This window comes from Marmota monax, unplaced genomic scaffold (assembly GCF_021218885.2).
Source record: "Marmota monax isolate L192 unplaced genomic scaffold, Marmota_monax_Labrador192_F-V1.1 WCK01_AAM20220418_F8-fsc00007, whole genome shotgun sequence".
NCBI lineage: Eukaryota > Metazoa > Chordata > Mammalia > Rodentia > Sciuridae > Marmota > Marmota monax.
The window spans coordinates 23,771,731-23,785,764 of record NW_026692781.1 but is presented as its reverse complement, the minus strand read 5'-3'; the positions used below and the strand labels follow the sequence as shown (position 1 = coordinate 23,785,764).

At 30.7% G+C, this 14,034-nt stretch overlaps 1 protein-coding gene across 3 annotated transcripts in view; it reads right to left on the bottom strand.

The window, feature by feature from the left end:
- The window catches only part of Gls (glutaminase), a 77,253-nt gene that overhangs the window by 25,784 nt on the left and 37,435 nt on the right, over positions 1-14,034 (bottom strand). The window contains exons 11-15 of one of the 3 annotated variants that reach the window (XM_046447269.2): positions 13,062-13,112; positions 9,576-9,752; positions 7,816-7,947; positions 6,384-6,476; positions 2,822-5,377 (exon numbers count right to left, since the gene is read on the bottom strand). In XM_046447269.2, the coding sequence (XP_046303225.1) occupies positions 5,231-5,377; positions 6,384-6,476; positions 7,816-7,947; positions 9,576-9,752; positions 13,062-13,112 (600 nt within the window). In that variant the 3' untranslated portion in view covers positions 2,822-5,230. Of the gene's footprint in view, positions 1-2,821; positions 5,437-6,383; positions 6,477-7,815; positions 7,948-9,575; positions 9,753-13,061; positions 13,113-14,034 lie in introns of those variants that run through there. The other 2 variants (XM_046447270.2, XM_046447268.2) reach the window with 2 other exon arrangements.

The window sequence follows — 14,034 nt, the reverse complement described above, 5'->3', positions numbered from 1 at the left end:
GTAATATATGACCATTTTCCAATAATAAGTGTTTTATAATTTATTGTTGGGTATGATCTATAAAAAAAAATACCACATATACCACCAAAAAAGCAATGCATCAAAGTGATAATTACTTAGAAGGAATCAGGAAGTCAGGAAATCCTTATAAAAGTCAAGCTTTATACATATGGCATATAGTATATAAAAAAATCTCTATTACCCAAAACTTATAAAAATTACTAAAATAGAAATACAATCATCTATACAACAGAAATGGTAAACAAAGTCAATCTAAAATTTCCTTATTTTGATATGCTCACAAAATATAAATAGAAAATAAAGTTTGAATACCACAGTAACAGAATTACTTAAAGATTTATTATCAGTCTTCCTGTTTCAGAAATAAGTATTTCTCTTACTCCTTATGAAAATTAAGAACTCTAAGAAATATCAAGTTTTGCCAATTCTGTTTTACATAGGGTAGATTTGGCCTCAAATGTCCTCATAATTTTCTACATTTATTCAACAAATCATGTACATTTTTAGGTATTTACAGTAATAAACTATTGGATTGGGAGGGAAATAAAAGAACCTCTCCCAATCCAAATAAATTTCTTGTATTTCTAAGCAATGTAAGAAACAAATATTTTAACTGTGTTATTTTGAAATAAAAGAAATATTGCTTAACTTAGATATTCTTGAATGTATGTTCACATATAATTTTGCCCTTGGACTCCATGACACAGAACAGACTAATTAAAGTAAAGTCCATTCTGAATAAATCTAAATGAAATCTAGGGCCATAGTATCTGGTAATAAACTTCCATATATACCAAATCTCTGACATCTAGTTTTGGTTTTATTATACATTTATAAATACAATACTTACTATAAATGGCACAATAGGAATTGAGAAGAAATCACATATTAAATAGACGGATCATAAATCTTTTGAAAAATGCATTCTAGCATTTTCAAGGTCATCCAGTAGAAAATTCAAAATTCTACAAATGAATAGTAAAGCAGATTTTTTAAACATAAAAATTGTATATAGTAAACTAAATAAAATCATTCCATACACTGTCAACCTGAAAAGTACATTATTTAAACTGAACAGAATCCTTTTGGGGGGATGGGATGGGGAGAGGGTACCAGGGATTGAACCCAGGGACACTTAGCCACTGAGCTACATCCCTAGCCTTTTTTAAGACAGGGTCTCATCAAGTTGCTTACAGCCTCATTAAATTGCTGAGGGTAGCTTTGAATTTGCAATCCTCCTACCTCAACCTCCTGAGCCACTGGGATTTCAGGTGTGCACCACACTGCTTGGCCAATTCTTTATAATAAATGTTGGGAAGAGCTCAAAGTCAAACGTCTTCCCTGTGCTGGAGTTCCCCAATATTGTTAGTTACTCTTTTACCCTGACAGTACTGGTAGTGAACGAGAAGAGTAACAACAGAAACCACAAAGCCAAGTTTAATAAGTAGAATATGTTACACTTTATAAATTTAGGGGCAGCAAAAATTTTATTTTATTTTTTTGGTTTTGGTACCAGGGATTGAATCCAGGAGCACTTACCACTGTGCTACATTCCCAGCCCTTTTTTTATATTTTATTTTCAGACAGGGACTCGCTAAGTTGCTTAAAGCCTGGTTAAGTTGCTGAGGCTGGCCTTGAACTTGTGATCCTCCTGCCTCCGCCTGCCAATATGCTGGGATTAGAGGCGTGTGCCACCACAAAAGGAATACAGATCAATGAACCATTTATACATAATATACTATATGGAAAGAACTATTGGTCATCTTCAGAATATAAATAGATTTAAACAGGGAGATGAAATAAATATACAAACACATACATATACAACATATACACACATTATATATAAATTATCAACATGTTAACAGCTCTTTCCACATACATATATACCTATGAAATTCTACACTGTCAGATAAAGACCACAAGCATTTTGAATTTCTTTTGCCTTCGCTTCAAATGAGTTAAAGAAAATTTACCTTTAGAAACAAGTTAATCATATACGGTTATATATGTTGAATATAGCATACTGAAATTCCTTAGTAATTAGTCCAAAGAGAAATATTTGGAAAAAAAATCCCACATATTAATGCAAATTAAGCAAGCAAGTTTTAAAATTTATACAATATGCTTGGGAAATCTTTAGTTGTATGGCAGTTTTAGTCAAATAGAGAAATGTTAAAAGTACATGACCTACAATATATGCAGTCTATAACTTGGATTATGTTATGGAAACATACAAATATTTCTTCTGAAAATTAAATCCCTTAAGAAAGAAGCCGAGGTGAATTTCTATATTATAGTTATTCTACTCAAAATATTATTAAGTCAACTAAGAAAAATAGTTTTATTGTAATACAACACTATGATACTCGTCATTTCAGTTAGCAATTTTTCCTACTCTTTAGACACAACAGATAAAATGAAAGTTACATATTGAATAACACCAATCACATTCTTCCTCAGAGAGCAGGAAAATTCTGCAAATAGGGCTATTTTTTTTTTTTTTTTAATCAAGGAGGGCAGGGGACTATGAGAAAGGTCCTAATTCAAATAATTCTAGTACAACCAATAGGAAACATCCTCTTCCCCTAAAAGCCCACCAACACTATACTGTATTAAAAAAAAAATTAAATCAAATAAAGCCCTTTAAGTATTTCTAGTTTCACTTTGAGGCAGTCTCAGGAAAATAAACATTTCAAATAGTATCTTCATAAGGATAATTTTTCCCTAAGTTAAAATCCCATTTGTTGTACTTAAAAATGTTATAGTTGCTTTTATATATTAAAAAAAAACAATAAAATCAGCTTAAAATAAATTTATTGTACAATACAAAAAGTAGGCATACCGGAAAATAAAGGTACATTATTAAATATACAAAGCAAATGAAAGAAAGCTAAACAACACAAATGTTTTAATCCAAACACTAAGATAAAATGCACAACATTTATGCTAAAAACCAAATATATCAAGAAGAATATGCATTTCAAATGAAATGTTAATGATGCCAACAAAAAGGAGGAAAAAAAGAAAAACAAATATGCTATCTTGTAAATGCTTGAATATCAAGAATCAATAATGGCACAAAACATTAAACCCAACAATACTGGGTACTTTTCAAGAACTTTATTTGAAAAGATATTAAGAATACTGAAAGAATCAAAATATGTACTTACACTGGCAAAGCTTTTCTTTTTAAAAGTTTGTGGGCCTATTCACAGCATCTTACTTCTTCTTCCACTCATACCTCCTATAAAAATTTCTGGATGCTTGTTCTTAAAAAGTCTCTAAACAGAGTAGCTTGGATAACCCTACTTCATTTTTAAGTGTACAGTTAGGCCTTACCAACATTATATAAAGTGCCACAAATTAACAACCTAATTTTGAAATCTATACAAATATGTACACAATATGAAAACAACTATAATTTTATAAAGTAAAACCAACCTATGAGCAAAATGGGAAAATGTAATAATTTAGATCAGAGAAGGGGAAAAAAAAATAAAGCCTTCATGCCAATTAAGACATTCAGTTACCTGAATCACAAATAGCCATGGTAGAACTAACACAAATGTGACACTGTCCATAGGTTCGGCAGTGGCAAGGCCTTGAGAAGCATCCAGTTAGTATAAATATCTGAATATCACAGGAACATTCAAGTAACCGTAAAATTCTTAGTAAAACTCTGTAAAATTTCATATATAATTACTTAAATTTAACACCTAAGCCCAAAAGGCTTTTGACCAGCACCTCTGGGAGGAAACTTCTTCCCCTAATAATATAGTTCTCAAACTCAAGACATCATATGACCAAGATTTCTTAAATTGTATAAGATATCTAAATTACTCAGTAAAATCTCTTTTGCTATACTATAATACTTTTACAGACTTTGCCATATCACATAAATGCCATCATTCTAAGAAGCCATAAAGGTTTCCTTCTCAAACCTCTCCCTCCAAATTTACTGGTTTAGACATAAATTTCAAAAAACCAAACTTGAAACTATGGGGAAAACCACAGAGGTATATGGAAGAAGGAGGAAGTGTGAATAGGCCTTACAGAATTTTATACTTTGCCAAGACAGACTTTAAAATACTGTGCATAATTATTTGAAATCAGGTTACAAAGAACCTAATTCTTCTCTTAAAAACAAGTTTTGATTCTCAATATTGCATTTTTATAACTGAACAAAAAGATTCAGATCTAAACAGATATTTTAGTAGCATACTTACTACCTTTAGACTAAATTCAATTCCTAAGTACTCCAAGAGAATTCAAATAAAACAAACTTTATAAGATGTTATAATTTATCACAAAAGAAATATTCATTAGCACTTATGAAATTATTAGAATAATAAAATTATTAAAAGCTAAAATCAAAATCTGCCATTCATATGTAATTATAACAGAAAAAGTTATGTGGGTAATATGAAAATAAAATTCATATTGAAGACACACACTATCTCTCCTTCTGAGTAACCATTATAGCTTTTTAACAATGAAATTCTTTGGCTGGAAAGGTTCAATATGTAAAGACACTCCTGTACAAGATAGTTCTCAGAACAGAACTCAGGAGTTGCACAGTAACAAAGTAATGAGATATATTTTAAAGTGTTTGCCAAAGTTTTGACGAATTTTTAAAAATTTAACACCAATCTATAGCTAAAAATGGCATTCATGTAAACTTAAAATAATATTATAATCTACTGCTATTATAAATAAAGTAATTTGGAATTCGTTACTTTGAATTTTTAGTTTCGTATTTAGCATAGAAGTACTTTCCATTGCTACTATCAACATCATGTCAGTTTTAAAAATAGAAAATAAAAAACTAAATGCAATAATTTATTAATTCAATTTGTAGATTTTAGAACTGAGAAATGACACCTTAGTAGGATTATCTGGCTATACAGGCAAAATTTTTAATTAAATCAAGATTTTTTTTTAATTTCTTTTTTGTATTTTTAAAAAATAAAGCAAATTTGCTTTATTTACTTTTTAAAGACCAACAAATCCACTTTTTAACTATTATCTTTTTACAAAGATTATAAGCAAAAAAAAAAAAAAAAAAAAAAAAAATTAAAAAGCTTATGGCTCCAGCACCTAAGGTTGAGAACACAAAAAATTCAAATAAATATTTATAGTTTGCAAAAAAGCTAAAGATGTTTGAAAGGTTAAATGAAGAAACATTCTGAAACTAGAACCCATTTCTTTAGCTTTTCTCTCCCAGACTTTCCATTCTATATACTACAGTTGTAGAGATGTCCTCATTTGACTCAGGTGACACTTTTTTCCACACTGTCTCTTTTAAAGCAAGTTCTTGTTGGAGACTTTCATAGTCCAATGGTCCAAAGGAATGCTAGTTGTTCAAGCAACATACATAATTTATTAGTGTACTTGAGTGAAGAAAGGTCCAAGCTATAAAATGGTATTTTTCAATGAACGTTATTAAAATCTGTTAACATTTTCACCCACCACCATCTGACATTTTTACTTCATGTTACTCATGTCGACTCCCAATAAAGTTTCTACTCTGTTAACTTGGCAAAATTCTCAAATATTATAAGAAGTTACTTTGATTGCAACTAACAAAAATTTAATGTGGCACTAACAAAATTTATTTGGTATATACTAAAATTGTTTACAAGAGCTTCACAGTCTAATAGGTAATTTTACTATAAAAATTTTTCATATGGGATGCAAAGGTACTGAATTAAAATTCTCAATATAAGTCCCTTGGCCCAGTAAAAACTACATATAGATTAAAAAAGTTTAAGTCCTGATTCTAATACCAGCTCTAAAATAGAAATGGATAATACGAAGCCAAACACTGCAATAATAAACAGGACTTTAAGGGCATGAGGATATTCCATCAAACACTCATTGTAGAAAAAAATATTTCATCTACAGTGGCTTATAAAACTTAAGAGGCTTCGAAAGGTCTCCCACTAATATCGTAATACCTTTTCATTTACATATTTATCCACAAAGTAGGTAAGGAACTGAAATACACTTTAATTCAGAACTAGGACAAATATTAAGAGTAAAAAAGACTTTCTTTTTAGATTAATAGCATGTAGCATTTCTTCCAATGTTTTTTTAAAACAGAATCAATTCTAAAACTCTTAAAATAGCAGAAAACAAGCCAACTCTTAGGCTAATGAATTCCAATTTAAATAATGAAAGCAATATTTAATATCTATGTACTAGTGATCCAAGATAAAAACATCAGCAATTTGTTTGCATTCATTTGTGATTGGGAAAAACATGAGACTACTAACAAACTTAAGTTTTAAACAGACGAATCTCAATTTCTCTCTCTTAAAAGAATATTATAGAATGATCTAAGAAAGACTTTGGCTTACCCTCTGATCTCCACCTTCTCTTCGAGGATCAAGTTTTTTTGCAAAGTGTCTCAAATTGTCATAGTTATGGAAATTACACAGAGAAACAAGATCCTGTAAAGAGTTATACAGAATAGGTATAAGTAATGAATATGACATATATGTTGATATATGACTACAACACAGTGAATCTCAACATTGTGTACATCCACAAGACTGGGATCCTAATTAGAATAAGATATACTCCATGTTTACATCAAAATAGATTCTATTGTCATGTGTAAGTAAAAAGAATTTTAAAAAAGAAATTGGTTGTTCACTAGCTATGTTTATTCACATTTTAACAAACCGTACATATACTGTCTGGCTTAACTACGATCTTATAGAAACCACCACTGCAGCTGGGTAGCATAGGCAGCACACGCTTGTAATCCCAGCAAGTAGGGAGGCTAAGAAAGGAGAATCCCAAGTTCGAGGCCAACACTGGCAATTTAGAGAGATCTTACCTCCAAAAAAAACAAGCATTGGGATACAGCTCAATGGTAGAGGCCCTCTGGTTTACTCCCCATACCATAAACAAACAAACAATGCATGCTATTGTTTGTTTATGGAAGAGAAATGAAATCAGAATAAAGATACAAGTCCTGAGAACACTCTTACTATAGCATGACCCTAGTACTCAATCACTCAAATTGTCTAACTTTCATCTTGTATAAAACAGGGTTTATATAAGAGGCCACATGAAAACATTCTTCAATGAAATAACTGTAAAGTACCATAAAAATATGTCAGAATTCTGGTTATAATTTATTATAATTCATTTTATATATAACCCAAGGTCATTCTCTAGGTCATGTAAAATATAAAAGACTAAAAAACAAACCAGAATTTTAATTGAGAAAAAAATCTGCAAATAAAAAACAAAAATTATTGTACTTAACATGGACTCTAGAAAGTAATATATGTAAGTAAAATAATAACATGAAATAATAATGAGAATTAGGTGACAATAAAATACTGAACTAATCAAAAGTAGTACAACTTTTAAAAATTTATCTTAATTTTAATTTGCAGTGCTTATTTCTTAAAAAAAACCAACAAAGGTAGGTAATAAGTAAGTCAACTATGTGTATTAATGATACAATAAATTTTAATTAAAATCTTTGGTTTTAAACTACTTCTCTGTATATTTTCTGAGTTTTGGAAAAACAATTATAACCAAGAAAATTAAAACATAAGCATCAATCAACTGTAATTTTTTTGTGAGAATAATTAAAAAGGAGCTGTCTAGTAGTGCAACTTGAAGCTCCTCCGTGAGTATTTCCATGGCGACCCAGCAACTGTCACATAGGCAGGCAGAATACCAAAAGTGAAAACTATGGAAAATAGGTAAAAAATAAAATCACTGGGTAGCTTAACTTGTATGGTCATTATTTTCATTAAGAATGCTTACATGACAGAAGTGAATTCCTTTAACACTGTTGCCCATCTTGTCCAGAGGAGGAGACCAGCACATCATGCCCATGACATTGGGGACAACTAAAAGAATGCCCCCAGCAACTCCAGATTTTGCAGGAAGACCAACCTAAAAATTCATGTAAACATTTGAAAATAAGAAATGTTATGTTCAATAATAAAGGAACTGATTTAAAAAAAATATGGCATATGTCCATACAAGAGAATTTCAACACTTAAAATATCATAGATAAACATTGATCAACATGTTTGTAAATACAGCAAATAAATGACAAACTATAAAAAAGTTTGGGATACATTAAAATATAGAAAAAATTTTGAAAGACATAGTCTAAGGAGTTAAAGTGGTTACATATAAACTATGATCCACAGGTTTTAATTTTATTCTTCTTCACGATTTTCTTATTGTTTATGCAAAACTTGACAACAATTATGATAAAAGAAAAATTAGTTTCATCAGTGCAGCATTTATTAATGGCTTACTAACATTCAGACATTAAGCACTTCTTGATAAAATTATACTAATGAGATAATCTTGCACAAAACCAAATAAAACAAGCCAATGGAAACCATCTGAATTGGATAAAACAATTCACAGAAACTACAAAGCACAATGGAACATATGTAATGAATAAAATCTAGACCAAGAAAGGCTGTACAGGATAAATGACCCAACCAAAAATAATGAGAAAAAGAGAGATCATGGAGAGACTTATAGATTAAAAGAAAATAAATGGCCACACAACCAATCACAATATATGGTCATTATTTGCATCCCAAGTCAAACAAATTGTAAAATAATATAGTCATAATATATAAAATAATCCAGGAAATCTGAAAACTAAATATCTTGATATTAAATTTAATACTGATTAAAGATAATGTTTTTATATGTAATATTTAAGTTTTTAAATATGTAATAATAGTATTTAAAAAAAAATAAAACTCTTTTGGGGGGACATAATATCTTTATTTATTTATTTTTATGTGGTGCTGAGGATTGACCCAGGGCCTCACACATGTAAGGCAGGCACTCACTCTACCACTGAGCTACAACCCCAGCCCCCTAATGGTACTCATATATTTTATTAAGGGTCTTTATTATTTGAATTTATATACTGGAATATAATTAGGATGGGAAAGTAGATATGTACACAGATGAAACAAGATTAGTCATGTATTTATAATTACTTAAGGTGAATGATAGGTAACATTAAATCCATTTCTCTATTTTAGCATACTTGAAATTCCCCCCCAAAAAAAATTTTTTTAGGACTGCATTACGACATAATATAAGCAAGATGAAATAAGAAAGGTCCATATGTTTCACACTGGCAAATGCACAATAGAACTTAAAGGAGTATATTTTTAAGCTTTAATTTTAATATACTTTAAGCCCTTTAAAACATCTATGGCTGTAACAAAAGAGGTTAAACATCCCAGTCACTATAATGCTAAACAATGACAAATAAAAGTAAAGAAAGTCTGTACTAACCTTAAATGTAGAAATGCTTTACAAGCAGAAGCAATGAGGTTCTTTAAATTAAACTTCCAAGTTCTTAAGAACATCTGATAGGCTATTTTAACTCTATTTCTTACCAATTTGTAACAAATTAACCTTGAAAATAAGCCTCTCTTTCAAAAATTAATATACAGCTTTAGAAGCAAAGTTCAAACTGCTTAAAAAAAATTCCAGACTAGATTCTTGCTGGAGAAAATTAATAAACAACTACTCACATGGAAAGCAAATTGCCCTGAGAAATCATACATGCCACAGGAATGCATTAAACTCAGTGTATTTCGAACTGCTTCAGGACTCAGTACTCTTTCACCAGTAATTGGGCAGAAACCACCATTAGCCAGTGTTGCAGCCATCACACTGGCGGATTCACAAGTCACTTCTATAGAGCACAGCTAAAACAAACAAACAAAAAAGAATTCTGAATATTTAGGCTATTACTATTTTTATTTTCTAAGATCATCTATTTTATCTGGTATTTCATACATCTCTGAAATATTTCTTTCAAAGGGATAACTTTAATGTAACCTATTGATATTCCAAAGATTTTAACTGACTAAAGTTCTAGCCCCTTTAAGATATATCCTGATTTGCCCAAAGTTATTCAGAGTTTTAATGGCAGAACAAGGTTAGAAGGGGTCTGTTCCTAAACACTAAGATTTATTGTTGTCTTATGTAAGATTCAAATATATTCACTATTAATTATGTAATGGATTATGTAAGCATAATTATTTTTAACACAATAGGAAAAAATAAGCCAAGTTAACATTTTTAAGAAAAAGCAATATACAACAATATTATGACAAACAACCTCTACATGAGAAATTACTACTTTGAGGGGAAAAAATGCAAAACTGCCTGACATTTCATCTACACAAGAAAGCTCAACATCCCCATTTATACAGCAACATGCAAAGGACCAAAAGGAAGAATATTTGAGAGCTCTAGCATGAATGCTCTGTGAGCCTAAACTATAATGTTATCTTTAGATCACTTATATTTATTTGATATTTACTATGGGAGATAGATATATTGTGATGAATGAAAAAAGAGAAAGCCAAGTACATCTGGACAATTTTTTTTGCATTTAAATATAATCTAATAAAAATAGTTTATTACATCAAACCCAAATTTACCCATAACTAAAATAGTACATTCCTCAATGTTTTATTTTTTAATGATAACAATCAAGATTGTGGGAGAAAGTGGAAAGACAAGAAGGAAGAGAAGATTGGATCCTCAAATTCTAAAACTTTCCTCAGGCATACTGCAAGATCTACAAGAAGTAAAAAGGAGCTTGGAAACAGCAAGAAATAAAATTAATTACAGTGAATTGGAACACAGTTTGTATAGCTCTGACTGAGAATCACTTTTTGATCAACTTTTACTTTCTCCCTTTAATATTAACACAATTTCCCTATTTCTCCAAAACTACAAAATCTACTTACTACATTGCCCTAGAAAAAAACTGCAGGTTGATTAATTATAAAAGGCTTTCTAAGTGAAATAAGATTCAAGTTTCAATGATCATTTTCTAATTTATACTTAGTATTAACTGGAATTGTTTGTTGTAAAGTGGCATTCCCCTAATTTGACAAATGCCAATTTGAGAATATTCTCCTGATAACTTGATGGATGTTCACTTAATCAAATGCATCACTTTTCTAAAACAGTTAGTCTTCTATGATTATCTCTGGATTTTTGCCCTAAGTATAGAAATTTCACAGTAGATTACTAGCACCTAAGCTATAATATCCAAAAATCAAATATATATTCTAAAGGAAAAGAAACATTAACTAATGGAAAAAATTTATATGGGCTGGGAAAAAAGTAAAGATTATTGGATAAGAATAAAAATAATGGGCTGGGATTGTGGATCAGTGGTACAGTGCTTGCCTAGCATGTGTAATTCTAGGTTCATGGGTTCAATTCTCAGCACTGCATGTAAATAAATAAATAAATGAAAAGAGTGATACTATATTTCACATAAGACTTTATAAGTTTCAAAGGCATTTCACCCTTATCATCCTATGTTATCTTCAATATATTTAGGTCAGGAATATGTTAGAAAATGAAATGAGGACCCAGTAACTGAAACTGAATTATATGACTAACAAAGTCAAGATAGACCTTGAATTTTATATTGATTCTGGATTCTCAATTCATGGCATTTCACATTGGGCAGATGACAAAGGAAGACCTGTACTTCCATCAAAATCTAGCAATTAGAGAAATGCAAATTAAAATTACACCGATATTTCATCTCACTCCCATCAAAACAGCAACAATCAAGAATACATGTACCAATAAATGTTGGTGAGAATGTGGGGAAAAGGGTATACTCAAACATTGATGGTGAGACTGCAAATTGGTACAATCACTACAGAAAGCAGTATGGCGATTCCTCAGGAAAAAATGGAGTGGAAACACTATTTGACCCAGTTATCCTACTCCCCAGTATATATCCAAAGGACTTAAGATCAGCATACTACAGTAACGCAGCCACATCAATGTTTATAGCAGCTCAATTCACAAAAGCTAAGCTATGCAACCAACCTAGGTGCCTTTCAACAGATGAATGTATAAAGAAAATGTGGTATATATACACAATGGAGTATGACTCAGTCATTTAAAAAAAAAAAAGAATGACTATGACTTTTGCTGGTAAATGGATGGATCTGTAGAGTATTATGCTAAGCAAAATAAGCTAATCCTAAGAAACCAAAGGTTGAATGTTCTCTCTGATATGCAGATGCTAATACACTATAAGGGGGAGGCGGAGAATAGAAGTTCAGTGGATTATACAAAGGGGAATGAAGGGAATGGAGAGGGAACAGGAATAGGAAAAAGTGGAATGAATCTGATATAATTTTCCTATGAAAAGGAAATATATATGAATATACCACAGAGCATTCTGTTCATATTTTATGAACATCACTACAAGACTGGGATCCTGACTAGAGTAAGATGCACTTCATATTTATATAAATATGTCAAAATATACTGATCTGTATATCTAAAAAGAACAAATAAAAACCTGATACATTATCAACTTCCCTAATATAGATTCTATAAAACCACTAAACGGTTAAGATTAAAGTACCTTCAAAAGTAAAGTAAGGTAAACTAGATATCAAAAATAACAGTCTACTATGTAGCTTCATATTATAGCAAGACTATACTAAATTGAGGACCATACCACATCAGATTATGTGCATGGTCTCTGCTCCTTGCTACCCTATGAATACTGAGAGCTACTCTAACTTAGAAAAAACTAATTGTGACACTGCGGAAGTGAGTTAAACAATTATTCTTTGAGCACCAATTAAACCAGAACAAAGTAGTAACAAAGATTACGAAAGACAGCAAGTCAGCTAAAACAGACATTTTAAATCACTGGATACCAGCATTCTGATAAATAGCTTCTTACAACCAAGGGAATACAATTTCTAAGATTGCATATCACTTCTTAAGTTTTTGAAAGAATGTTTCCCTATTCCATTCTGAAGCATGTATTTTTAGGAGATATTAACATGAGACTATCTTTTGTGAGGAATTTTTTTTTTTTTTTTTGGAAAGTCAATGGAAAATGAAATTTTTCATGGCTGAGAATCAAGATTTCAAAGATTATCTGCAAAATGTTATATTTACAAAACTTGTCATATCTATTTATATATACAGTTCATATAATCACAGTAAATTACCTGGAAATAGAAGTCTAGTATACCAACCATGTCTGTGCCTTCTGGAAAACACTGAAAAACAGAAAGGCAATTAGAAACATAAACACTCAGAAAAACAAACATGTATATAAAAACAGGAGTATGTCATGATTGAGTTTAAAATGTACAAGTTTCATTTTAACTGAGAACAAAATAGTATGTAACCTATAAACAATGTAGCATTACATAACATCATATAAATTTCTAGATACTAGTTTAACTGACAATGATAAACTGATTGATGAGTCTTAAATCAAGTTATTAGACGTAAGACTTTAAATCTTTTAAAACTCAAGTGTAGCAGGCGTGGTTGTACATGCCTGTAATCCCAGTGGCTTGGGAGGCTGAGGCAGGAAGATCTTGAGTTCAAAGCCAGTCTCAGCACATTAGCAAGACGCTGTCTCTAAATAAGATATAAAAAAGGGCTGGGGCGTGGCTCAGTGGTTAAGCACCTTTGAGTTCAATCCCCCCCCACAAAAATAATAATAATAATCAAGGATAATCAACTAATCAGGCAATGTACTTTAAAACAATGGACTAAACCTCAAGCAGAATTTGCATTACTGTAACTAGTCAAATGTTTGAACACTGCCAAATATAAATAAAATTTAATAATAACATTAACAATTTGGTAACACTAACTTGATTGCAAAAAATTGGTTTTTTGCTTTGTTTGTTTTTTAAGGCACTGGGTATTGAACCTAGGGGCTCTCTACCACTGAGCTACATCCCCAGCCTCTTTTATTTTTTATTTTGAGAGAGGGTCTCACTAAGTTGCTTAGGCTGGCCTCTAACTTGTGATTATCCTGTCTCAGTCTTCCCAAATAGCTGGAATTACAGGCATGGGCTACTACCATAACCCAGCTACTTCTGTACTTTAAATAATAAGAATTTATTTAAAGGATATTGTAGAGTTCTTAGCATGTGTGGTCATATTTTATTGAACAAAAGTACA